This window comes from Rhineura floridana, chromosome 2 (assembly GCF_030035675.1).
Source record: "Rhineura floridana isolate rRhiFlo1 chromosome 2, rRhiFlo1.hap2, whole genome shotgun sequence".
In the NCBI taxonomy this organism is placed as follows: domain Eukaryota; kingdom Metazoa; phylum Chordata; class Lepidosauria; order Squamata; family Rhineuridae; genus Rhineura; species Rhineura floridana.
In genome coordinates this window covers 98,723,784-98,751,062 of record NC_084481.1, presented here as the reverse complement: position 1 = coordinate 98,751,062, position 27,279 = coordinate 98,723,784, and the positions used below count along the sequence as shown (strand labels likewise).

At 44.8% G+C, this 27,279-nt stretch overlaps 1 protein-coding gene across 4 annotated transcripts in view; it reads left to right on the top strand.

Moving 5' to 3' along the window:
- Positions 1-27,279, top strand: part of PITPNM1 (phosphatidylinositol transfer protein membrane associated 1) — a 38,726-nt gene that overhangs the window by 6,986 nt on the left and 4,461 nt on the right. For all 4 annotated transcript variants that reach the window (XM_061609728.1, XM_061609729.1, XM_061609726.1 and 1 more), the window contains exons 2-19: positions 3,278-3,370; positions 3,568-3,782; positions 3,941-4,062; positions 4,888-5,109; positions 9,513-9,824; positions 10,996-11,091; positions 12,257-12,364; positions 12,994-13,055; positions 13,304-13,545; positions 14,189-14,378; positions 15,731-15,838; positions 16,195-16,373; positions 17,484-17,683; positions 17,785-17,955; positions 18,837-18,989; positions 20,778-20,926; positions 24,605-24,715; positions 26,292-26,408. In XM_061609728.1, coding sequence (XP_061465712.1) covers positions 3,293-3,370; positions 3,568-3,782; positions 3,941-4,062; positions 4,888-5,109; positions 9,513-9,824; positions 10,996-11,091; positions 12,257-12,364; positions 12,994-13,055; positions 13,304-13,545; positions 14,189-14,378; positions 15,731-15,838; positions 16,195-16,373; positions 17,484-17,683; positions 17,785-17,955; positions 18,837-18,989; positions 20,778-20,926; positions 24,605-24,715; positions 26,292-26,408 — 2,835 coding nt within the window. In that variant the 5' untranslated portion in view covers positions 3,278-3,292. The remainder of the gene's footprint in view (positions 1-3,277; positions 3,371-3,567; positions 3,783-3,940; positions 4,063-4,887; positions 5,110-9,512; positions 9,825-10,995; positions 11,092-12,256; positions 12,365-12,993; positions 13,056-13,303; positions 13,546-14,188; positions 14,379-15,730; positions 15,839-16,194; positions 16,374-17,483; positions 17,684-17,784; positions 17,956-18,836; positions 18,990-20,777; positions 20,927-24,604; positions 24,716-26,291; positions 26,409-27,279) is intronic.

Below are 27,279 nucleotides of genomic sequence, written 5' to 3'. Positions count from 1 at the left end.
GATAGCAACGCTTGGCTTTCACACCTTTGGATTCCCTTTGTTCCTGAAATCTGCATCTGACTGGCTGTTGGTTAGAAGCTTGGCCAGTTTGTTTACTTAAGAAAGAGGAGACTCAGTCTTCTCTTGCATCAGTTTTTCCTTTGTTCTTCTAAAAGAACTGCGCTCTAACTTCAGAAATAATCTCGTTTAGAATTTTGTTTTGTTGTTGAATTATAACTATGAAAGTCTCCATATATTTTGGAAGGGAGTCTAGGAATAAAGCAATCTGTACATTTTGGTCCAGTTGCGTCCCTGCCTCTTCTATCCCTTGGATTAACACCATGAATTTTGTAAGATGTTCCTCAAAAAAATCATCCCTCATTTGCAAATTAATAAGGCTTCTTAACACTGCAATCAGATGTCCCTGGCTTTTCGGATTATGATGGGATTCAAGAGTTTTCCACATCTCTCTGGCATTTTTAGAATTCATAATCAAAGGAATCTGTGCATTACTCACAGATTTAGTGATGAGGTCTTGTACCATTTCATCCTTCTCAGTCCAAATTCTTTGTTCCTCCCGAGAAGCACCTTCTCCTGGTTCCAATCCTGTAATAACTTCTAACAGCTACTGTTGTCTCAGGTGTTTCTGCATGCGAAATTCCCAAAGTTTCCATCCTCCAGGTTCCAGTCTGTGCAGACCAACCCGCTCCGTCATGCTGGCCATCCTGAAGTAAAAGCCTCAACTCTTCACTGCCTAAAAACTCTGAAGGTCTCTAATAGCTTCCTTGATTCAAACACAATAGCTCCTTTAATTGCTCAAATCTCCATTTGCATGGCTGGGCCCATAACCTGTCGGAATTTCTCTCTGTTGAGAGAAATTCCGACACTATCAGGGCAGGATTTGGGGACAGATGTCTAGAGTCTCACACAGCAGAATGAGCAGGAGGGTCCCCAAATGTAGCCGGGTTGGCTTATCATATTTTGAAGAAATGCTCATTGCCATCTGAAAGGGTGTGTGTATGTGCAAGACCACAAAGTCCAGAGTCTAAAATAATTACTTAAGAGTACCATTGGCTGGCAAAGCTGCAACTGTTCTATTTCTGCCTGCCATGCAGTTATAAAAGTCATAGGAGGAAACAGAAAGATAGTGACTCTTACGTCGTTCGCAAGATGGATTATAATGTGTCACAGATCAAGAACTAGAATTGCAAGGTTTGGAATTGTAGCACAGTCCTGTATATGTTTACCCAGAAGGCTTAATCCCTAATGAGCATGTTTAAGATTGATGTCTTAAGCTGGCAAGGTACACTCATAGCTTGACCCACTCTGTGCTGTGTGGGAAGGTGGCAAGCCCTAGTCTGGGAGAAACAAGCAATAGCAGTTTGAGATTTGCTGGTCTAGTAACAGAAATAAATGCAAGTATAAAAGGAGTGTGGGGGTGCATAGTCCATAGGAATGAAATTGGGTGTTGGATCTGCCTGTTGTATAGGCAGGCTAGACATCAAGCTTGTGGGATCCACTTTGTTTTTTCCTAGAACATTGAGATTCACAAGTCAGAGCCAGGTACAAATAGTGACTCAGCCGGGTGGACGTATGTTAAGAATGAAGGAACAGAGTTCCTCTGAGCACATGCTCAGCCCAGGAATTTGTGATCAATACAAAATTAAGTTCAGAAGTCCTTTTGCACAAAAAACCACTCATGGTCCCCCCCCGCCATTGTTTTTCAGGAACCTAATTTAAGGATGGTGGAACTTTTTAGTTGTTGCTCTTATTAAATAATTGGGAGCTGCTGCAGTGTAGTGGCAAATTCAGAAGTGCCGGGTCCCTTCATGACAGCCACAGCCACACCTCCTCCCCCATTTTTCTGCTGATGGGTTGAGAATGAGATCCTTGTTAATGCCTTCTCCCACATCAACAGGATCTAACAAGCATGAAAGGGGAGAGCGTTAGCTACTGACAAGAGTCTTCTCAGTGGCTGACTCACCTTCTTTCATTGTGATTGGCTCCAATCACTGGGAAAGGATAAGGAAGCATGTTAGAAGACTCTTCCCAGTGACTATCACACACCCCTTTCATGCTGATTGGCTCTTAGGACACTAGGGACCCTGCTCCCAAAAAAGCAAGGGGTCTAAGATCCCCCAAGACCCTGGATGACTACACCCCTGGAGAGCTGGAAACCTTTTGTCAATCTATTGCAAATCACCCAGAGATCTACCTGATGCTCCTGATATACTCTCTGCCCACCCTGAGGTTAGAGGACCAAGAGTCCAGCAAGGAGTAGAGTGCAGTGTAGTAGTGTAATAGCAAATCCAGAAGTGCAGGGGCCCTTCATGATAGTCATGCCGTGCCTCCTCACTCACTGGCTTGCTCACTGCCGTCTCGACACTCCTCAGCCCTTCCCAGGCATGCCTTCTCCCATAGCGACAAATGTCCCTAGGAACCAATCAGCATGAAAGTGGAGTGTGTTAACTACTGAGACGAATTTTCTCGGTGGCTGACTCGCCTCCTTTCATTCTGATTGGCTTCAATCAGCAGGAAAGGACAAGGAAGCATGTTAGAAGACTCTTCTCAGTGGCTAATACACTCCCTTTTCATTGCTGATCAGCTCATAGGACCCTGGAGACATAGGGACCCTGCTGAGACCCTGCTCCCAAAAGCGTAAGGGGTCTAAGCCCCCCCTCCCGAGACCATGGACGACTACACCCCTGGTAGAGTGTCAAAATGGTGGTGCTTCTCTCTTGCTCTCCACGGCATTTTCCTTCCAATGGTGTTGAAACTCCCTAGTTTCACATTGGCCTACTGTTGCTATGGAAACCTACCCAGTGGGTTGTAGTTTGAAATAAGGTCAAATGAGGATTTTGTTCAGACTTCTCTTTTTCTGGGGAAGTGAGAATGTATTTAAGAGATGCCACCTTTTGCCAGAAAATCCTTATTGCCACCCATATGTATATAGTAATTCATTTCAGTGCAAGCCTGTTTCCTGACAGTGAGGCTGAACTGAAACAGAACAAAGTCTTGGGTACAAGAAATTATCTGGATGGGTGAAAAGCCAAATATTGGCATAGTGTAGGGGCCAAAATGTCTCCCACAAAGGAAATGAGGCCCTTGTGGTAGAAGTTATGCTTGGCACCATTGTCAACATCACAGCAATTCTCTTCAGCTGCCTTAACCTCCCCTTCCCAGCTGGACTACACTTCCTCTGTGTACCCCTAAGTGCATGGCAGCCTCTCACGTACTCTAGATCTCTACTTCTGACCTGGCTGCATGGACTCATTCCCTGCTCTGTCTCGACTCGCAGGGTCTGAATGTCAAAATGCTGATCAAGGAATATCACATTCTGCTGCCCATGAGCCTGACAGAGTACCAGGTGGCTCAGCTCTACATGATCCAGGTAACATCAGTGTTGAATGGAGGGGAATCACACACCTGATGGGTACCTGGGCCAAACGTGTGTGGCTAGAGCCCTGTGATTGACAGGGTGTGGGAGGGGGTCAGAAACTGAGTGGGGTTGAGGGATGCAAGAGTGCGAGTGGGGTGAGAAATGTTGTGGGGCACAGGCTGAGCAGAGGTGGCTCTCCTGCTCCCCAGAAGAAGAGCCGTGAGGAATCGAGCGGCGAGGGCAGCGGGGTTGAGATCCTGTCCAACCGGCCCTACAGTGATGGCCCAGGCGGCAGCGGTCAGTATACACACAAGATCTACCACGTGGGCTCTCACATCCCTAGCTGGTTCCGTGCCCTCCTACCCAAGGCAGCTCTGCAGGTGGAGGAAGAGTCCTGGAATGCCTATCCCTACACCCGCACCAGGTAAACAGTGGTGAATTTTGGGAGAGAAGGAGAGCGGGAAGGGCAAGGAGGGGTAAAACTGAGGATGGAGAAGAGGCGACTATCCTGGCAAGAAGCTGGGGTTTAAGAGTGCAAGTTAGGCAGGGCGGGGCTGTAAGTTTTACCCCTTCCTCCTACAGATACACCTGCCCCTTTGTGGAAAAATTTTCTATAGAGATTGAGACCTATTACCGACCGGATGCTGGGAAACAGAACAATGTCTTCAACCTGAGTGCTGTGGAGCGCAGGCAAAGGATTCTGGGTGAGTGTTCAAAGACTGAGCAGCACCTACCCTTTTGTGTTATGCAGGATGTTGTAGAACATGTCAATGTTGCCATGCTGAGTAGCTCACCAAGGTTGGGGGTGAGGCTAATGAGGGATATCCGTTGATGTTTTGGGGTTCTAAGATAAGATGACAGTTAGTGTACTGTGCCTTTCCTGTATGGCAGGGGCGGGGGAACCTTCCCCACCCCCAAGGCTGCATTCCCTTAGGGTGGTCAGGGGCTGCATACCAGCAGTGGACAGGGCCATATATGTACACGTACACCCCATTCTCACTCCCTTTTGCATTCATACAGCTCATTCATATATAAAGGGTAGGACATTAAGAATTCAGGACTGGAGGAAGAAAATGTACACTCCTGGCAGAAGAGATTCAGGGAGTAGTATTTATGGAAAGAAGACACCTCATCAGCACTATACATTTAAATCAGTATCATATCACTTTAAACAGTCATGGCTTCCCGCAAAGTATCCTGGAACTGTAGCCTGTTATGGGTGCAGAGAGTCGTTAGGAAACCCCTATCCTCCTCACAGAGTTACAGTTCCAGAGTGGTTTAACAATCCCTCTTCCCAGGGAAGTCTGGAATTTGTAGTCCTCAGCAGGCTACAGTTCCCAGGAGTCTTTGGGGGACGCTATGACTGGTTAAAGTGGTACAATACTACTTTATATGGGGCCGAAGAGGGAAATGAATGTCTTTTTAAAGGGTCTGAACAGACTCTGTAACTTGGGAGGGAAGTAAAGCCTGAGAATCTGAAGGAAGGGCCAGGTGCTTGCTTCCTGTTCAACCCCTCCACTGACCCACAGACACCATTGACATTGTGCGGGACCCCATCTCACCCAGCGAATACAAGGTGGAGGAAGATCCAAGGCTTTACTGCTCAGTCAAGACAGGACGTGGGCCTCTGGGGGATGACTGGCTGGAGAGTGCAGCTGCCGGGCCAATCATGTGTGCTTACAAGCTTTGTAAGGTGGAGTTTCGCTACTGGGGTATGCAGTCCAAGATTGAACAGTTCATCCATGATGTAGGTAAGCATATGGGGGTGTCTTCCATATTTTCTATCTTTTGCAGACTGTCTCTATCAAGCAAGTGGGTTGGACTAGGGCAGTGGCGGGGGGGTGGGGAGAGGAGCTGTGGACCTCCAAATGTTGTTGTATTCCAACTCCCATCATCCCTGACCACTGGCTAAGCTGGTTGGGGCTATTTTCTCACTGGCAGTGATCATACAGGATTTCTCTATGAAATGTCCTTTTTGTTCACACTTCACCAAGGCAACTTTGGTGTGAAATTGGGTTTAATGACTGCCCAAAGATCCAGCAGCAATTCCGAGCATCTCTGGGGGAACGTGTATTAAAGAAGCAATTTAGGCTGTTTCAGTATTCAGAATATTACTGGAGGTGGTATTGCAGTGAGAGAAAGCAGGTAGGTAGTTGAAGAAGGACATTATGAGAGGGGGGGATTAGAATGTCTCCTTTTAAAAAGGTGTATATATAAACATTGTGTGAATTAGTTCCTGGCATGTACTGAATTTATGTCTGACCCTGCACCAGCAATTCCCAGCGTTTTAATCTTGCACCAGCAAAGGTTCCACTGCCCACTTACTTAGGCCATGTCCATGCATGCTACAGCTTGCATTACTAGTGCAAAGAATTATGAGAGAGGCAAGATGTCTAAGAGAGCTGTGTCCAGGAGCACGGTTGGTCACTTCTTGGTTTGAAGCACAGAGCTCCGAATTTCTGAGAGAGACTTCAGATTGAAATCATTATCTCTGAGATATTTTGAAGCTGGCTTGACAGAAACATCATAGAGTGTTTTCCCCTCCTAAACTTAACTGAAATACTTTTATTATGATTTTTAAACAATACAAAGTAATACTTAAAACAAAAAAGAAAGAAAATTAAAAAGAGAAGGGGGGCATGAGGAAGATGGGTAAAGGTGCTTGACTATAAAAATGGGAAAGACAAAGCAGCTGACTACAATGCCCAAGTCTCAAGTTAAATGTTCTTGTATTTATATAAATTATATAAATTAAATTAAATAAATAAAATAAATAAATTTATCTTCTTTGCATTCAGTGTTGATAAATTGCCACGTCATATAAGGGTAGGGTGTGTTAATCCACTGTTGCATGGAAGGCAGCAGCATCTTCCAGTGTAAGCACCTTAAGTATGGCTGACCCTAATCTATCCATGAGCCATAGTTCACGGCCTGGTAGTATATTTCAGGTTGTATGGATGATATTCAGCAACACATGCATATCTTTCAGAGGAGTAGACATGTAAACCAGTTGGCAGCAAAAGCAACAATCTTGCTGCATCTTAAAGACTAACGGATTTACTGTTGCACAGGTTTTAATGGACTACAGTCCACTCCTTCATGCATCTGATGAAGTAGACTATAGTCCACGAAACCTTAGGCCATAATAAATGTGTTAGATTTTGAGATACATGTCTTTGAAATGTAGTCAGATTTCCAGGATTAAATTCATGATTGCCAAGGTTTCATCCCCAAAGGTGCTTAGAAGGGTAGTTGCTTAGAACTGGGTAGTTCTGCATCATATGGATAAGGGATCCATTTTCTGCCCCATGTCTCCAACACTTCTTGTATGTCGATAACAATTTTTTGTGGTGCCTCTGTGGTGCCCAATAAGTCTGTAACTTTAATTTTTGTTGGGTGAGATGCATCCTTAGGTCAAGCGAGAACCTTTTGATAGATAAGAGTGCTGTGGGCTAAGTCGAATGAAGTATTTCAGCTCCCTATTCCACTCCTCACAGAGTATGAGCTATATCCATCTTAAATCTGAGAACCATTGACATAAGCAAGCCCTCGCCTTGCTGGGCCAAATAACCCAGTCAGATCTTCTAGGAACGCTGGAATCACAGATGTTGCTCAGGCAGCCAGTCCAAAAATACATGTGGGAAGGTGTTTAAGTTGGAGAAATTGCCAATTAGTTGCTTTTGATATGCTAAATTTCTTTTCTAATGCATAAAAGGATTTGAATTTATCCTCCTTCTCCACAAGCTGGTCCAAAGATAGAAGCAGGCAAGCTGTCAGGCCTTCTACTTAAGGGTCTTTCCTGTTATTTTCAAATCTGGGCTGCGCCTTAAAAATTAGTCTGGCATAAACATATGGATCAGCTTTGACTCCGTAATAAGTGCCTTCTAGGCACATCAGGTAGCATGAATGGCAAGTTGTTCAAAGACAAGGAGATCTAGATAGATGGATCCAAGTACCTGCCATCCCTCTAGTGAATTGGCCAGATAAAGCCAGATAAAAAAAAGAAGTCAGTTTAGCCCAAGAGTCATGGATGGGTGTTGCCACTGGACTGAAGTGGACAAGATACATATGTTCAATGATAATTTGGAAAACTTCTTTCCAAAACTTCTTTCCTTGGTAATTGTAATTTCCTTAAGGAAAAACATGGTTTGGCTCCAATTTACATGAAATCCCTCTTCAGTCAATTCTTGTGAAATAGGATTTTGGAATGTGGAGAGGAATGGCCTTCAACACATAGATTAGACAAATAAGGATATTCAGTTTTCCACACTTAATTTTGCCCTACAAACTTAGTTTGTGTGCGCCTATCTGTGAGGGGTCTCCTGACAACTTTCAGCATGCTTAGCAAGGTACAGTTCCCAAGATTCTTTGGGGGAAGCCATGATTGTTGAAAGTGGTATAAGAGTGCTTTAAACATATGGTGTGGATGTGACCTCCGTCTGCTTCAACTGTATTATTGTCGGAATACTTTAATACCAGTGTTCCCAAATAAGTAAGGCCCTCAGAATGGCAACCAAATTGCCATGCAAAAAGGACATTGTGGAAGTGTAAACCCAAGGGCATTAGATCTGATTTGTTCCAATTAATGGAATAGCCTTATAGCTGAATTCTTGAGTCAGGCCTGTTAAAGCAAAAATTATTTTTGTGAGATCCAAGACAAAAGCTAGTGCATCATCTTCATATAAGGCCAATTTGTATATCCCTCTTCCTAAGTTTAAACCCTTGATCTCATAAAAATTTCAAATAGCACTGGCTAGTGGTTCCAGGGATGAATAAACAGGAAGGGGAGAAAGTGGACATCCCTGTTGAGTATCCTTTGTAGTAAGAAGGGTCCTGAGTGGATGCTGCTTGTGCAGGGTGTGTTAAAAGTAGGTATTAGCAGCTGTAGGCGTTTGGCTGCTAGGGCTATTGTCAAGATATTTTTTTGGTAAAGAAATAGACTAACAGTATATGACAATAGAACCTTCCTGCTTTTATGAAACACTAAAATACAAGTTTTCCTGAGGGATGGTTCCTTTATGAACTGTCCCACCAGATGGTTCATCATCAAAAGCAGCGTGCTTAATATGTTTACTTTTGCATTGTTTATTAGTTGCCTCCAGGAGAATGTTGGATGGGATGGTAGTGTGGTGAAAAGGAAGACGTGGAATCCTAAGATAAGGGCTACTTCTAGCATGACAAATAAGATTCCTGCCTGCTTTTACTCCTGCAAAAACAACGAAGATAATTGGGCTTTGGCTTAGGCCTGTTTCAGACTTACAACTGAACTCAGGATTGAGATGGGGCTGTGGGGATTGTATATGCCCTTCCTTCTCATGCACCTTACTGCCTTCTGCACCCTATTCCACCTAAGGCCCAAATTAGTTAAGACACCATTCACCCAACTGCAAGAATTAAAATGTTAAAAGTGAATTGCTGGCACGGGAGACCCAATTCAGATTGGACCTGGTGTGGGGAGTGTATGCATGGGAAATCCTTTGCCCTTTGTTACAATCCAGATTGGGGTGCTCACACCTGCTGTTTGCATTGGGGGGGAAATGGGAACTCTTCCCCAATGCAAATACTTGGTGTGGGGCTCCTGATTCAAATTGAGGCTCTGGTCAAGGACAAAGGGTTAAACTCCACACATCCTTGCCCCATCCAGGGTCCTGATCATCATCCACTTGATGTCTGCCGTTTACTTTTTTTTAAAAAAAGTAAATTCACACAATTGCAAATTGCTTGAATGGTATCTTGTGTAGTTTGGGTCTTTGGATGATTCATTTGGGTTTCATTTTAAAATCAGTCTCTCAAAGTTTAACCTAGGTTGATGATGGCTAATCAAAATGCCAAAACCAGGTAGAGGAGTAGGTTTCACATACAAGAAGGGAGAGGGCTCCCATTACCTCCTCTCAATTCTCTAAACTTGGTTTCTCTTGTAAATCTGAACTGAGCCTTAATGGTTTCCTTACCTAAGGAAACAGGTGGAGGAAACAATGAATGGAATAAAATTTGATGCCAGAATCATTCCCTTAATGCACTGGGAGCTGGAGCTAGGCTGGATAATAAATAGAGTTCATGAGACGGGTGAGCCATGATATATATGGGGTTTTGTGGGTGGGAGGGAGGGGGGAAGAAGTTCAAATCCCATAATGACTTGTGGCACCCCCTGTAGGTCTACGAAAGGTGATGCTGCGGGCACACCGCCAGGCCTGGTGTTGGCAGGATGAATGGATAGATCTCACCATGGATGACATCCGGAGGCTGGAGGAGGAGACGGCACGCATGCTGGCTCAGAAGATGGCCAAGTGCGTGGAGCCTGATATAGTCCCTGCTGTGCCCAGCCCTGAGAGCCCGACTGAGCTAGGTGGCTGTGAGAAGCAGGACCGAGTCGAAACCCTAAGGGCTCCTGATTCCTCTCCAGATGATCCATTTGCCATGCAGTGGTCATCATCCTCTCGCTCATCATATTCTTCTCAGCATGGCGGTGAGCATTTATTGCAGCAAATAGAAAATGCAAGCAGCAGTGTAGGAAGGGAAAGATGGGAAAGGGTTATAGAGGGCTTTCTCCCTCCCCTCACACCTTTCTGGGCATAAGAGAGTGATGCTGCTGGAAGTAGGCTTTTGGTTCCGTGGACATATAGTAAAAGACCAAGGTCGTTTTTTCTCTGAGATTTTCTGCACTGGAGAGCAGGGCAGATCTCCCCCCCCCCCCCAGTTGTGTTGGGTAGCAACTTCCCAAGAAAGTTTGCTTTCCCTTGTAGTACACAGCTTGCCTCGCTTGGTTTTGACCTCTGGAAAACTATACCAAAATATGCTTTGAATCATGCAAGAACCTATCTGGTATCATGTTGTACACGTGTATTTTTTTTTAAAAGCATTTATAAACTGCTTAAAATTTAAAAAATCTCTAAGCGGTATACAATATAAAAAAGAAACAATATCATTAAAACAAAAATACAACCTAAAACCTAAAAATACAACCAATGAAACAGCAGTATAAAAACATGTAAAAGCATATAAAAGCAGATAAACAAAAATTCCAGGGATTCCATGACACAAGTATGTCTTAGAGAGAGGCAATAGTTGGAGTCACCTGCTGGATGTCACGTAAAATAGTTTTTCTCTCCCCTCCCCCCCCCCATCATCCCAATACATTTTTGGACCTTTTTTTTAACTAGCACATGAAAGGATGGGGATACATATCTTTATGTGCACACATGTAAATTTGGAAAGGAGGAAAAAAGTGCAGCAGTTCCCTTATGTAGTAGACTAAACATGCAGTTGTCTGCAATTAGGCTTAATCAATTTCACAACCTGTTCTCTTGTATGAAATGACCTGAAGTTGCTACTGCAGTTTGAAATTGGGAAAACTGAGAGAGCGGCCTCCCCATGGTAAAACCTCCCCTTCATTCCTATACAGTAGTAAGTGACTGATATTAAATGTCACAGTTGTAGTAAGGGTGAAGTTGCTCCTCTTCTACATACATAATCACATATGCCCATCCTAGGGTAAGAAGCCGTTGCTTGTACAGGAAAAACTTTTAGGTTATTCTCAAGTGACAACATTGGGAGTGAGGTAGCCTTGCTTTAGAGGTGAGGAGCATTTTTTTAGACATATTGGTCATGATCTGTCTCTGCTTGATGTTTCTCTACAGCTGCAGTGTCTCCTCACAGCTTATCAGAGTGGCGGATGCAAAATATTGCACGGGACTCCGAGAACAGCTCTGAGGAAGAATTCTTTGATGCTCATGGTATGCAATGATGGATAAAGGAGTGTTCTGTGGGTGCATCTATTTCTAAGAGGGCTCAGAATTGGAAAAGGGTCATCTGTGGGTGCTTGTAGCTATTGATTCTAATAGCTGCTCCTGCAAGTGTGTGGAGCCTAGTTTGCAGGGGTCTGTGTGAACCAGCCCTCCATGTACTGGGAGTTGTGTTTGTTTGGATTTATCTTACAACTATCTTGCCAGACTCAGAATGTTTGTGTGGAGAGGGGAGAATCAAAATAGTTGACTTTAATCTGTATAAGGGAATGTGCTTGTATGCACAGACAGACCCTTTTGCTCATGGGAAAAGAACATGCCTTGTATGTATAATGCCCCAAGTTTATAGGAAACAGAGGAAGCTGCCTTATACTGAATCAGACCTTTGGTCCATCTAGCTCAGTATTGACTACACTGGTAGTTAGCAGATGTCTAGGGTTTCATGTGGGTCTTTCCCAACCCTTCCTAGTAGGGATGGGGGAGAAATTCAATTCAGTTTGTATTTAAAGAGAAACTTACCTAATTTGTACTTTCCAAAGCAATATGCGATCTAAAGCACAGCCATCCTTCAAAATTCGCACCTCTCCAGATTTTGCAATACAGACCAAGTAATGTGTACAGAAATGCATATATGCACGTATTTGTGAAAATGGCATACAAAAATGCATTATATAAGGAAAATTGCTTTGCAAAAATGTACATTAGGCAAATGTTATACAAAAATGGGTATATTAGGAAAATTTTGCATGAAAATGATGAATTTTCCTGAGGACTTTTTTTTAAAAAAAAATGCAAACTGATGTGGAAATGTGGAGAAGCACACTTTAGCCTGGAAAAATTAGTATTTGAGAGAAACTGAAATGAACAGATTCTTCCATCCCTTCTACCTGAAGATGTTGGGAATGAACTTGAGAGCTTTTTCAATTCAAGATCATAGGTTGTAAGATTGGAAAAGGCTCTTATCTGTGACTATGGGGAGTGGTTGTCAATCTGATATTGAACTGGATGGGCTAATGGTCTGGCTTGTATAAATGACCTCCTTTATAAGTTTAACGATTGTCTCCTGTTTGTAAACTGTGGATGTAGTCATGGTGGACATGGCAGTATGTTCCGTGTCTACGGTTTTCATGCCTTTCAATTCCTTTTCCTTTCCTAGAGGATTTCTCGGACAGTGATGATGTTTTTGCCAAGGAAATCACCAAGTGGAACTCAAATGACTTTCTTGACACTCTAGAGCGACCCATTGAGCCAGATGATGCTCTTGGTAAGAGAGCAGTTCATGTGTTCCATGCAGAATAGAGTGGGGGTCAGGGGGTGGGTACTCAACTGTCTTTGGTAGTGCTTCTGGAAATCCTTGCTAAGGAATTCCAGACTACACATCTCAGATTCTGGGAATGGCATTCATTTTGTATCAGGAATCTACAACGTTTATATGCCTGGGGGCACATTTGGAAATCTAAAAAACTTTCAGAGGCACCACAAAATACACATTTCACAGAAAAAACCCTCCCCCCAAACAACAGACAGAACACATACCTCAAAATAAATGAAACCCAGACCCCCCAACCAACCCCCCCAAACCCCCAAACCAATAAAACTCAATTAAAAAAATACCCTGCTGAAATTTCACTTGTTGCAGCATAACCATTGTTCTGTAAATCCCCAGACTTTTCTGCTTATTGTTGTAGGTTCTTGGGGTTTTGGCAATATTATTATTATTATATTATATTTATTACAATATAACTCTGTCCCTTGAAGTATAACTGTAAAGGCCATTCCTGATCCTTTCATTCCCAATTGTGATTGCTATCCTTCATGCCCTCTAGAGCCTGCCATTTCTTTCTCTTCCTTCTCTGCACAGTACCATGGACTAAAGCATTCTTGTCTTTGCAGTTGATGCTGTTGGGGCAGCCAAGCCAGATAGTGATGGTGTCACTGCACCTGGCCCACCAGAGGTGAGTGAACCCATCCCCATCATACTGCCTTCCCACTTCAGTACCTGCAGAACTATGGTGTCAAGACACAGGAGAGGGCATGTGCTTACAGGACCATTGCTATTGCCTCCTGAGTCTCCTTTCTAGAACCCCAGCCAGACTCCTTGGGCCTCAGGCCCAATTCCTCCATCAAGGCTTGGGTGATAGCAGCCCTACCCCATGCCCACCGCAGCAATGTCCCTCCCTCTTTCTTGTGTCTTTTTCCATAGGCTGGATCGGAAGACCTCTCCAGGACATGCCGCATTCATGCACTTTTCCTGATCCTCCACAGTGGCAACATCTTAGACCAGGGTGTGGGAGAGCCAGGCTCCAAACAGGCTGATGTGCACACGCTCACCGCCACCTTGGACTCAGTCACTCGCCTACACTTCCCTGAGGCATTGGGGCACATTGCGCTGCGCCTGGTGCCTTGCCCACCTATCTGTGCTGCTGCCTACGCTCTTGTCTCCAAGTAGGAAGCATGTTCTGTCAGGCTCTGAAACACTTGGTGGGAGCAGGGCTGTTACGTTCTCTGCCTGATAATCCACAGCTTCAGGCAGTTGATTTTGAAGGAGCTCAATAAGAGTGCTGGTGCCTTTTCTAGGCACGCTATACAAGGACCCACCTTTAATTGGGGTGGGAGATGCTGTGTTGTGTTGTGGAGAAAAGGATGAAGTGTGTTGTAGTGTATGCATGGTAACAGGCAAAAGGGCTCAAAGTGGCTGATGTGCTACTGAGAATAAGTGAATACCTAGGAATTGTGTTTTGGGTGAAACATGAAGATTCTGGCAGGAGATCTGAGAGCAAGAGTTGCACAAGATGATTCTCTTTCTTTTGTTTCAGAGCTCTGGCTTTCTTCTCAGGAGCTTTGAATGTTGTGTGAAACTTTTTAAAAGTTCTAGGCCTTTTTTAAAGCTGTGCTCAGAAATGGTGCCTCCCTTTCTGAATGGTCTGGTTAGGGCACTGATGCCTTAGCTTCCAGGCTTATGTCCAGAAAATGATATGATCACATCAGAGGGGCACCTTCTGGGCTTGGTACCTAGATGTGGGCAGTGTGGGAGTGGCCAGGTCTGAGCTGGTGTCCTGATAATTCCTCTCATTATCTCCTTTTCCAGACTCAGCCCCTACAGTCATGATGGCGACAGTCTATCCAGTAGTCAAGACCACATTCCGCTGGCCGCTTTGCCTCTCCTGGCCACTTCCTCAGGCAGTTACCAGAATGCCGTGTCAACCGTCATTTCCCGTACCAACCAGGCCTATGCTAATTTTGTCCACTCCCCTGATGGCATTGGCTTCTGTGGCCAGGTCAGTGGGCTGGAAATTATCAGGTTGATGTGGAAGAGGGGCAATCTGAAATGCTATGAGGAAAAGCCCTCAGTGCTCCAGTTGGAATGAATATTTACTCATGTTATAGTTTTATTTTGCTTTTTCTTCTTTAAAAAATAGATTTGGGATCTTTTTGTTTTGTGAAAAGAACATTAGAATTCGAAAGATATTGTGCAATAGATGCATAGAAACAGAGAGACAGAGTTCCCTCTAGCAGTACATAGGCTGCCAGTAGCTTCACTGAGACGGCCTCCTGATCATTTAGGGCATTTCTACACTACAGATTTAAACCAATTTAATTGTCATGGCTTCCTCCAAGGAATGATGGAAATTAATAGTTTTGGGAAGGTGCTGAGAATTCTGCATTGCAGATCCCAATTGTTTTAATAAAATTAAAGTTCCCATTATTCCTTGACTTGGAACCATGTCAGTTAAAACAGTGCTGGCTTCACTTGATGCTTATGTGATTTTAGTTGTGTGCTTCTATATAGTCTTGAGGACTTGAAACTTGCTGTTGTCTGTAAAATAGAAGCCCAGATTCATTGGACCATGTTCAAAGTTGTGCACCATACTCTGTTGGGCAATTGTGGCATTGTAAGTGCCTGGACTGCCAGTATTGGTCTCTTCCAAACAGAGACCTCTCTGTGTTTTCAGGTAGCATATCTGAACAAGGTACAGAGCAGAGCAGTTAACCTTTTGTGGCCCAAATCCTACATTCACTCTTGATGAACCCTCCTAGGGTCACATGCCAGGAACGGGTGTGGCCGCCTCACAATTATGCACACAGGCACACATCCCTTTCCCTTTATTCGATCTGTGCAGACCAGCTGAAGAAGAAGGGTTATACTATAGAGCAGGGTTGGGGAGCCTTTTTCAGCCCAAGGGCTGCGTTCTCTTCTGGGCACCCTTCCAGGGGCCCCATGCCAGTGGATGGCAGAGCCAAAGGCAAAAGTAGGCAGGGCAATAAATGTAAATTGTACCTTTGTACAGTACACTAGTTTCTAAACTTATTCACATACCCCTCTCTGTCCTCCATCCTGACAAGCAAGAGTGAGCCAGATAGAGAGGGCTGGAGGGCCACATGTGGCTCCCGGGCCAGAGATTTCCCACCCCTGCTATAGAGTGAATTGGTCTGAAGCTCTTGGGGACACTCTCAGCTACTCCATGCACAATAAATATCAGCTGTAAGGAAGGGGTAGGAATGCAGTTTGTGGATCCTGCCTCTCTGGGCTTGCTTAAGAGGCTGGTGCTTCCTCTGATGAGGTGTTGGCTTCAGGGACAGTTCCTTACATCAGCAGGAAGCTAGCTGTGTACTCACTTCCCCCTTATAGGTGCTGCTGATTGGGGATTGTGTTGGGGGAATCCTGGCCTTTGACGCCCTATGCCACAGTCGTGCTGGAGGATCAGGGAGTCGCGGGAGCAGTCGCCGTGGCAGCATGGTCAGTTACTGGATTTCTTATATGAACTTCTTTCCTTACTTGAACTCTGAGGGAAGGAGGAAGGCTAGTTTTCAAGTGAGGGGAAAAAACAGATTTGACATGGTGGGAGGGACAATGAGAAGAAACCAGCCTCTAATTCATTTGGCTAGCAATGGGCAATCTAAGTATTGTTTATCCAAAGGTTTGTGCTGTAGTATGTGTGGGTCAAATCCATCATCCACCATATTTCTTTCTGCTTTGAGGCCTAGTAGTGGTAATAGAAGGAAGGTTCTGCTCTTTTAACATGCACTTAACAATAGCAGAGGCTCCTCAGTAGAACAGAGATGTATGCTGCTCTGTCCCCCCCTTTTTTTCAGAATACCGAGCTGCTTTCTCCAGAGACTTCTGTGGCGCGAGACCCACTGCTTGAGAAGGGGGAAGTTTGTGGGATGGGCCGTGCCAGTCCTGAGCCAGGGGCGCTTCTGTCCATCCAGAAATGCAGTGACAACGTGACACAGGAGAGTGACTCTTCACAGCAGCAACAGTTCTTGACCAGGTGAGTTGAGGCTGTGAAGCAGATTGTCACCAGTAGGTAAAAAGGATTTATTAAGATTAGATTGGTACTGATCAGGGACAGACATTTGGTCTAGTGTGCACTCGTTTGTAAAGCAGGGCTTCTGATATCCAGTACTTCATACGAGGCCTTGCTCAGTAGCGTCCTCGTACACTAAACAGCACGCACAGAACAGTCTGCTTCAGCCCTAGAAAGCTTTTTATCTGAAATCCTACACCCCAGAGGCAAACGTACACCAAGTACATGTTGAATATTGACTAAAAAATCACAAAAGGTAATAATTAAAGCAAAATTACTCCCAACACTTACAATAATTCATTCAATAATAGTAAACAACCAAAACAATACTAGCAAAGGTGCAATATAGAAAATGCCGCAGACCATACACACCAAAGGTTGGTGGAGTAAGGTCCAGACAACCTGTAAAGTTAGAAAATGCACAAATATAGTTGACAATATCACTAACAAGGAATATTTGTCCCTCGCTATCTGGGTGTTACTCTTCGTGTGTAATTCATTCATACGCACTTTTTCTTCCCCACAGTTGCCCTTTTGGATGGTTCATACTAAAATAATGCTGAAGTTGTGCAGTTGCACTTATGTTCATAAACATTTCTTGATAAATTAGATGACGTGTACTCCCTTGTCCAAAAAGAGAGGAACGGGAACTGTTGATATAAAGTAGTGAAATAGGCGGGCTCTAGGATATTGAAGTAGCTGGTTTGGCATCTGCTGAAAGAAATGAACGTGGTGTCTAAAGTTGAATAGTGTGTGCGTGCACACACATGCTGCAGATTCACAATTTAAACAAAAAGGAAAAGGTGGCTCTGATTATGGGAGGCAGCTGATACCTGGGCAGGGTGGACAGCACAAGTCTCCTTGCGCTCCTTCAGTAAACTCCCCAAGTTTCCACATGGGGAGGAGAAACAAGCAGATCATGAGATGTGGTACAGGTTGTGCTGCCTCCTTGCAGATGATAGAGAAGAATCTGGAGGCAATCTGGAGGCATCCTGAATAAGGAAGGTGATTCTGGTGGGGGAGAGAGCTGTGGGGAGTTTCCTGGCAGTGAAGGAATCTTTTCCCGCTGTCTAGCCTACAGGCTGGCATGCCTGCCTCAGAAGCGGAAGGAGACCCTCGGCGTAGCAGTAACTCTTCATCCTCGATGATAGAGACTTTTGAAGGGCCAAGCACAGTTGGGAAGCTGGAGTTCAAGGTGTCTGGTTTCTTCTTGTTTGGCTCACCGCTGGGGCTGGTTCTTGCACTTCGTAAGACAGTGATGCCGGCATTGGATGGTAAGGGCCCTTTTTACTCTCTTTTTCTTTCTTTGATCTTCCTCCTGTCTTTCCGTTATGTTGATGCAGGATTTCACACACTTTTTCTCTTGTCCCTTCAGTGGCCCAGATGCGCCCAGCCTGTGAACAGGTCTACAACTTATTTCATGCAGCCGACCCGTGTGCCTCGCGTCTCGAACCTCTGCTGGCCCAACAGTTTCATGCCGTGCCTCCCTTTGGTATCCCCCGTTACCAGAAATATCCCCTGGGAGATGGCTGCTCAACTTCATTGGGTGAGAAGTCATAAAGGCCAGCCTTAGTGATGCTCGGGAAATGCTGTGCCTTTGAACTCTTCCCCTTTGGGGAATATGGATGTGGAAGGAAATGCTATTGTTTATTGGCCTTCTGCACTACTGGGGTGTAGAAATGAGATATGGTAGCACAGGAGTGTGGGGACTTTTGAGGTGGTGGACCTGGGGAGGTGGTGGGCTCTCCAGTACTAGAGGCATTCAAGCCTAGGCAGCTGGACAGCCACCTGTCGGGTATGCTTTAATTTGGATTCCTGCATTGGGTAGGGGGTTGGACTCGATGGCCTTATAGGCCCCTTCCAACTCTATGAGATGTGGCTTTGGGCAGTTCCACATTTCATTAATGTTGCATCAATGTGGCCTGGAACACTACGGAATGTGCAGGGGTGATGGATATTTAAATATGGAATACCCATGGATAGATATTTGTTCTAGGGAACTCTAGCATTCTGTTAAGTAAGGGAAATCATTATTATATTATTTTATTATAATTATTTATATCCCACCTTTCAGCATATAAATCCTATCAAGGTGGCTTACAAGTAATATTCAGTTACATATTTCAAAAACCCAATACAGATATTAACATATCAAAAACACATCAACATCCCTCCCACAAGATGACTGACCCTGTGGAGGTGGGTGGGGAAGAAACAGCCCCGCACAAGCAGGCACTGAAGTGGTCTTCATCTGCCTCCTCCTCTGTCCCAGAATCCTTCTCATGGAGCATGGTTAGGACTGCATCAACAGAACAGTACTTTGGGATCTGAAGACAATGGACATCAGATCAGTGGAGGACTGGGAGTGATTGGTGTGTGTGAGGCAATTGCCATACTCACCTCTGTTTACCTTTCCTCTTGGCCTAGCTGAGGCCTTGCAGAGTCACTCTTCCCTCTTCATGGATGAACTAGACCTTGTGACACCCCCCACGCCGACAGGTGCTTTTGGGGGTTTCTGGAAAGGGAATGAGGCAGCTACAAGTGAGAACACTGTAACCAGCACCAGTGAAGTTGTCAAGAGTAAGTGGCATGCTGCCTGTTTTCTCTCCTCTGTCTCCCCCCCAATTTCCACACAACCACAGTTCAGTTCAGATTTGGCCCCATGTCTGCTTTTCATCCAAGTTCATTTATGGTTTGGGTAATACCGGGCCATTTGAGGGGAGGGTGTGTGTCAGGATTTTTCTGTCCTTAACATTTTAAAATTCCCATTTCCTTTTTTAAAATGAATGCTCATGAGTTTTTTGCAGCATAAATTATTCAGTTCTTACACTTTTAACCATTACAAACAGTAAATTTTAATGAAATGTTTCACATATCCATTTGGTTGAAGTTCCTGTACCTTGTTGCCTGCATGGTAATCTGTGGAGGAGTCTCTCCTGTGCCCCTCATATCTTAAAACATTGGTGCATAAAGCTCTTCATTTGCACTCAGCAGTTCAAGATGGGGCAGGCTTTTCTAAATTCATTAACTGCAGATTCAGAGTGGAACCTTGAACAATGGTTCTTGTATCTATGAGTCAAATGAGTTCATTTTGCAAGGATTGAATATTTGCTTTGCTGCCAAGAAAATGCTTGTCCTTTTACTGGCCCAGCTGAATTCTACAATGTTACTATAGTTTGGGCATATTGTACCCTTTTGTGTCACTTGTAATTCTGCTTCCTGAAGTACTTTCATACTCTTCTAGCTCTGCCAAGCCATTGAGTTAATGTCTGTCATACTAATAAGTCAAAAAACTAAAGTATATTGAATAAAGAATAAAAGGATTTATTCCTGTGCACAGTCAGGCAGCATAAATTTTCTTGAGGTAGAATTTGAGGAGCTCATTGAAATAGATGGAATTTAAGGAATGCAGCCTATGATTGGATGGTATTTGCATTTAATGTTCAGGTTTTTGTTTTGTTTTTAAAATGCGAATAGCATCAACTCTTGGGGGACTGATTATTGGGATTCCCATCACCCTAAGAAAATACCAGCTTCAGTGGAGGGTTTGCTCTCAGGACTGAAACAGGAAGGGAAGGGGTTAAATTCCTTCTGCACACTGGCTGTGATCCCAATAAATATTAGCCGGCCACCTGACCCTCTCTGCATTTTTTAAAAAGCCTTCATGTTAAAGGCAAACAGAGAACACGTTTTCTGGTACTTTGAGAACCTGTTCTCTAGAGTCCCCCCCCCTGCATCCAATGCCTTCCCTCTTTTTTTGCATTATGTATGTTAGAGCAATCCTAAGTGTGGCCAGCAATATCATCTGCCACATCCCAAGCCCTGTTGGCTTGCACTGGTCAAGGCGGAGTGTGTGTGCGTGTGTGTATGTGCCCATCCATCCATTCTTTCTATTCTTTTCTGACACCAGCTCCAGACTGTTGTAGCAGAGGGTCTTGTGGATGTCTCCTTCTGAAAGGTCTTGCTTCAGGCCTTTCCTCTTGCTACTGCTGGCAAGGGAACCACCACCAGCAGTTTTTCCCTTTTCTGGACACAGCTGGGGCCTCAGCTGTGGGGAAGGATCCCCCTGCCCCAAGGGCACATCATCCTACCCACCCACCAATCCCAAGCCCTCTACGTTGGGGTGTAGGATTGTGCTCCTAGTCTGGGATATGGCAGCTGTTATAACAGATGTTGCTAGATTCCTGTTAATGCTAGTATTTTTTTTGTCTGACTGGTGTGAGACCTTGGAGAATGTGATAGGTATAATTTGCTCGTTTATTGAGAAAAATAAAGATAATGGGAAAAGGGCACATGGTGTAATTCACAGCTGCAGTGGGCAGAGAAATAGGGCCACCCTAATACAATTTCTCTTCCTTCCATGTCTAGTTCTGGATCGCTGGTGGGGTGCTAAACGCATAGACTACTCTCTCTACTGCCCTGAGGCATTGACTGCCTTTCCCACCATCACCCTGCCTCACCTTTTCCATGCCAGCTATTGGGAAAGTGCTGATGTGGCTGCCTTCATCCTGCGCCAGGTACCAGGGCTGTTGCAAGCAAAGTGCAGGTGAAAGTGCTGCAGTGCTGAGGGGAGGGGAGGGGAGGGGGGCTCCAGTTCTTACTCCAAGTGAAAACTGGCATCTGAGGGTTCAGGAGGGGAGGCATATAGGAGGCAACTAACTCAAGCAGAGGACACAGGAGTTGACATGGAGACAGAGTTTGGTGGGCTCCTGCTGGGAGGAAGGCGGGATATAAATCAAATAATAAATAAATAAAATAAATGTTGCTTTGGTGATAGGTATGTGCTGAATTGCACAGGTGAGTGGAACTGTGAAAGAAATTTTGTATGGGATGTGGATTTTGAGGTGGATTCTTTTCCCTCAATATCTGGAGCGTAAAGCATAGACCAGGGAATGAGATCTTGAATTACATGGAGGCCAGGCCCAGGAATCTGATTACCTGATCACTTTTTGAGGAGATCCTAACAGTGCCGGGTAAAGGCTTGTTTTGTTATGGAGAGCAAAAGAGAGCACAATCCTGTATGTTAGGGGCAGACATAATGGACTCCTGGTTTGGAGCAACAACAACAACAAAATCACCCAGGAGTTTGTAGAGGCCTATAGAATCATAGAGTTGGAAGGGACCTATAAAGCTGTCGGGTCCAACCCCCTACTTGATGCAGGAATCCAAATTAAAGATTCCCCGACAGGTGGCTGTCCAGATGCCTCTTGAATGCCTCCAGTGTTGGAGAGCCCACCACCTCCCTAGGTAACTGGTTCGATTATCATACTGCTCTAACAGGAAGTTTTTCCTGATGCTCAGCTGGAATCTGGCCTCCTTCAAGTTGAGCCCATTATTCTGTGTCCTGCACTCTGAGGGTCCAGAAGAAATCCTGGTCGTCCTCTGTGTGACAACCTTTCAAATACTTGAAGAGTGCTATCATATCTCCCCTCAGTCTTTTCTCTGCAAAGCTAAACATGCCCAGTTCTTTCAGTCTCTCCTCATAGAGCTTTGTTTCCAGTCCCCTGATCATCCTCATTGCCCTCCTCTGAACCTGATCCTGTTTTGTCTGTATCCTTCTTAAAGTGCAGTGTCCAGAATTGGATGCAGTACTCAAGATGAGGCCTAACCAGTGCTGAATAGAGGGGTGCTAGTACTTCACATGATTTGGAAACTATACCTCTAATGCAGCCTAAAATAGCATTTGCCTTTTTTGCAGCCACATCACCTTGTTGGCTCATATTCAGCTTGTAATCAACAACAATCCCAAGATCCTTCTTGCATGTAGTATTGCTGAGCCCAGTATCCCCCATCTTATAACACTGCATTTGGTTTCTTTTTCCTAGGTATAGAACTTTGCACGTACCCTGTTAAATTTCATTCTGTTGTTTTCAGCCCAATGTGCCAGCCTATCAAAATCATTTTGAATTTTGTTTCTCTCTTCTAAAGTATTAGCTGTCCCTCCCAATTTTGTATCATCTGCAAATCTAATAAACATTCCTTGCACCTCCTCATCCAAGTCATTAGTAAAAATGTTGAAGAGCACTGGACCCAGGACCGAGCCCTGTGGTACCCTACTCATTACCTCCCCCCAGTTTGAGAAGGAACCATTGATAAGCATTCTTTGAATATGATTCTGTAGCCAACTATGGATCCACCTAATAGTTGCTCCATCCAGCCCACATTTAGCTAGCTTGCTAATCAGAATATCATGGGGCACTTTGTCAAAAGCTTTGCTGAAGTCAATATATATTATGTCCACAGCATTCCCACAGTCTACCAGGGAGGTTACCCAATCAAAAAGTGAGATAAAATTAGTCTGGCAGGATTTGTTCTTGATAATTCCATGTTGGCTTCTAGTGATCACTGCATTGTTTTCAAGGTGCTTACAGACTGACCGCTTTATAATCTGCTCTAGAATTTTCCCAGGGATTGATGTCAGGCTGACTAGTTCCCAGTTCCTTCTTTTTGCCCTTTTTGAAGACAGGGACAACATTAGCTCTCCTTGAGTCATCTGGCACTTCACCCATCCTTCACGATTTCACAAAGATAATAGACAGTGGTTCCAAGAGTTCTTCAGCCATTTCCTTCAATACTCTAGGATGCAGTTCATCAGACCCTGGAGATTTGAACTCATTCAAAGTGATTAGGTATTCCTTGAACATTTGTCTATCATTCTCAAGCTGCAATCCTGCCCCTTCAACATCACATTTCCGAAGAGAGTCATAGACCCTCTTTTGGGAGAAGACTGAGCCAAAGTAGGAATTGAGCACTTATGCCTTTTCTTTGTTACGTGTTATCATTTTGCTATCCTCACTGAGTAGCTGTACCACTATTTCTTTTCTCTGTCTTTTACTATGGATGTATCTGAAGAAAGCTTTTTTGTTGCTTTTGGCATCTCTCTCTAACCTCTGCTCATTCGCATCTTTAGCCTTCTTGACACCATCCCTGCAATTCCGTGTGCTACCTGTCTGTACTCTTCCTTTGTGATCTGGCCTTCCCTTCACTTCCTGTATGTGCCCTTTTTTGTTTTCAGGTCATCTCTAAGCTTTTTGTGAAGCCACATTAGCGTCTTCTGCTGTATTCCCCCTTTTTTCCCTGATGGAATTGTTTGCCATGGTGCCTTTAGAATGTTCTCTTTTAGAAACTCCCACCCATCTTGGACTCCTTTTCTTATTAGGGTCACTTGCCACGGAACCTTACTTACCATGGTTCTGAGTTTATTAAAATTGGCTTTCCTGAAGACCCGGGTACATGTATGGCTACTCTCAGCTTTTCCTTCCTTTAAAATCAAGAACTCTAGTAGAGCATGGTCACTTTCAGAGTTCAGCACTCAACTTCGCATGCAGAAGGTCTCACATTCAGTCCCTGGTATCTCTAGACACAAGGGATCAAATTATGCGATGGACCTTTGCTTGAGAGCCTAAGAGCTGCTGCCAGTCAGAGTAGACATTAGACGGCTAGATGGCTAATTTGCCTGTTACTATTTTTGGGTGGGATTCAATCACATACCAGCAAATTCAGGTTGTGCAGTTAAAGCTTATTGTGAGATCTTACACAACAAACCCGCTTTCCCAAAAGATTGGACTTTTGCAATAAACAAAGTGATGGAAAAACACACTGGAAAGTATGGGATAACACTTGGTTTGACACAACGTAGGCTAGCCTTCCCGCAAACAAATAAGAGTGAGTCTTCTTTAAATAGCCAAGTTAAATTTCCAGAGTGGCAAAGTGGTTATAAGGTGTTGGACTGTGACCTGGGAGACCAGGGCTCAAACCCCCCACTCAGCCATGAAGCTCCCTAGGTCACCTTGGGGTAGTCACTGCCTCTCGGCCTAACCTACCTCACAGGGTTGTTGTGAAGGTAAAATGGAGGGGAGGGACATGTACACCACCTTGAGCTCCTTGGACGAAAGGCAAGATATAAATGCAATAATATAAACAAACAAATCTCCCTGCAAACAAATCAGGATGAATGCTCAATAAACAAGTCACCTGAAAGCACCCTTAGTATGCTCTGGTGTGAAGCAGCTGGAGTTTCACATAGCAAGGTTGCTTGCCCTTTCGAGGGGATATAAACAGACACAGAGAGTTAAGGAATTGCCCCTTTTTATTCATCCAATGGCTGTGTGGGTTATGAGTGTGATTGCAAGTCTTCGAGTTGGTGCCTGTGAATGGCACTCTTGAGCCCTGGCTCTGACATTATGTGGTTGCAGGTTATTGAGACGGAGCAGCCCCAAGTGACTGAGAATGAGGAGAGTTCCATCTACAGCCCAGCATTTCCCCGTGAAAAGTGGCAGCGGAAACGCACACAAGTGAAGATCCGGGTAGGCAGCTCTGTCCCCCATAATGGCCACCTTGTCACTATCTCACATGTGCAAGTGGGAAACAGGAATCTGGTTTGAGCTGGGGTACAGGGAGGGTGTATAGGCTGATTCCATTCCTTCCACAGCTAATAGCCTTAAGGATAGCTTCACAGATGTTATATCACCCACCATTGAATCTCTTCTTGCCCTCCTTTTCTCCGTTCTACTGTATGTCAAAAATACTCACAAATGAGACAGTTTTATGTAGTTTGCATTTTTTTTTTTTTTTTGCAAAATGTTCGGAGCATAAGATTTAGATTTTCTTGTTTAAAATTTAGAATGGAGGGGACACTTCATCAACTTGTGCTTTCACAAACACCTGCCTGGCTTGTCTATGCTAAGAGATGTTTTCATTTTCTATGCTAATGAAGCCTTTAAAGAACCAAGAGATCTTTGTTGTTCTTTGCTGCAAGAGACACAGCTACCCCTATAAAGGTTCAAGTGCTGCTCAGGGAGTGAGATTGTAGCAGGCTCCTTCCTGGCTCGGGTGGGTTTGTGATGGCGGTGGGTATGGGAACCCAGATTTGGACTTTGAATACAGCATTTCAAGGCTGTGTAGGTCCCACAGCTAAATGCAAGAGTAATGGTGGTTTCTGATGCATAATTCAGAATGTGAATGTAGGCATTATTTGAATGAAGTTTCCCTCAAGCTGTTCTGATGATGTTGAAAGTTTGACATTTGGCTTAGGGAACAAGATCATTCAGTAGAATGCCAAGATTCTTTTATGTTCTTTTTCTTCCAGAGGAAGGGTGATTGCTGCTTTCTCCTGTCAAGTACAGTAAAGGGTGGTTGTTTTTTCAACAGGGCAGTCTCAGCACAAGAAAATCCTGTAATCTGTGTGATTGCTGGTTCTTACAAATGCGCTCCCACATTGCCAAGCAGACACCACAACCAAGACAAAGGGCACTGTTAGTGTTTCTGTTGGAAGAAGTTCCCCAGTTGTATTTCTGATTCACTGTGTAGGGGTACATTTATATTACAAGAGGAGTTCCCAAAATGTGGGCTATGGACCACCAGTGGTCCACAGTGTGTCTGTGGATTTGTGGTTGAAGACAAGAGATGGCACATTCATCCCATAAAGTATTCATATGTATTTTAATTGTATTTTTATTGCTGCTTTTATTCCTTGTATTTTGTTTTAACAATTTGAATTCTATACAATATATAAGAAATAAAAGAAGGAATAAAAATACAATAAAAAACCACGCAGCGGTTCTAACACAGTGAATTACAGTTGCTACAACACATAGAAAAATTAGTAAGTGGTCCTCCAAGCCCCTCAGCAATTCACAAGTGGTCCATGGGGGGAAATGGTTTGGAGGCCAATGTCTTAGACCAGATAGCCACCATGTGATGAGATACCCTGCCCCTCAAAAGTATGTAAATGCCCCATAAGTTTCCTGTCAGGAGTGCATCCCAGAATAGTTGTATTTTCTGTTGCTGCTCTTCTGTGTGGGCAGATCCAATTCCTATGTTTTAATGTTCCTTTTTGCTAAGGTGAAATTAGTAAAAACGGCTTGACCCTTTGATTTCCAGAACGTCACAGCAAACCACCGTGCCAGTGATATCATTGTATGTGAAGGGAGGCCCCAAGTCCTCAGCGGACGCTTCATGTATGGCCCGCTGGATGTGGTGACTCTGACTGGGGAGAAGGTAACAAAGAGCCTTGCTACTTGAGGGTTTGAGGGATAGCTGAGTAAGGAGGGGGCAATTGTAGAAGACAGGCAGCACTGGTGTGAAAATGAGCAAAGAGCATTGCTTGCCATGAGCTCTCCCTCTTCCAGGCAGATGCCTAATCTTTGTCCACAAGTGCCCATTTCTCGTATCGCTCTTTCCTCTTAACTGGGCATTCTACTTAAGGCACAGTTACTGGTGGGGCCAAGAGAGGGAAGGGGCTTTTTTGGGCTAATGAGAGGACAGGAATAAGCAGACTATGGCTGGGAGTAAGTGAGATAGAGATAAAGGAGGAGATTGGCAGTAGCTCTGATTTTGGATTAGTAATGCGGAGGACTTCCCTGATTCTTTCATTTCAGCAACCAAGGTAGTTAGACAGAGCCATGCTGTTGTCAGGGATGCCATTACAAAGAGTCCTCCCTCTCCTTCTCCCCCTCCCCCTCCCTCTCTCTCCCCCCTCCCTCTCTCTCCCCCCTCCCTCTCTCTCCCCCCTCCCTCTCTCTCCCCCCTCCCTCTCTCTCCCCCCTCCCTCTCTCTCCCCCCTCCCTCTCTCTCCCCCCTCCCTCCCCCTCCCCCTCCCCCTCCCCCTCCCTCTCCCTCTCCCCCTCCCTCTCCCCCTCCCTCTCCCTCTCCCTCTCCCTCTCCCCCTCCCCCTCCCTCTCCCTCTCCCTCTCCCTCTCCCTCTCCCCCTCCCTCTCCCCCTCCCTCTCCCCCTCCCTCTCCCTCTCCCCCTCCCTCTCCCTCTCCCTCTCCCCCTCCCTCTCCCTCTCCCTCTCCCTCTCCCCCTCCCTCTCCCTCTCCCTCTCTCGTGTGTATTGTGACATCAACAGTAAAAGCACAGGCAGCAGCA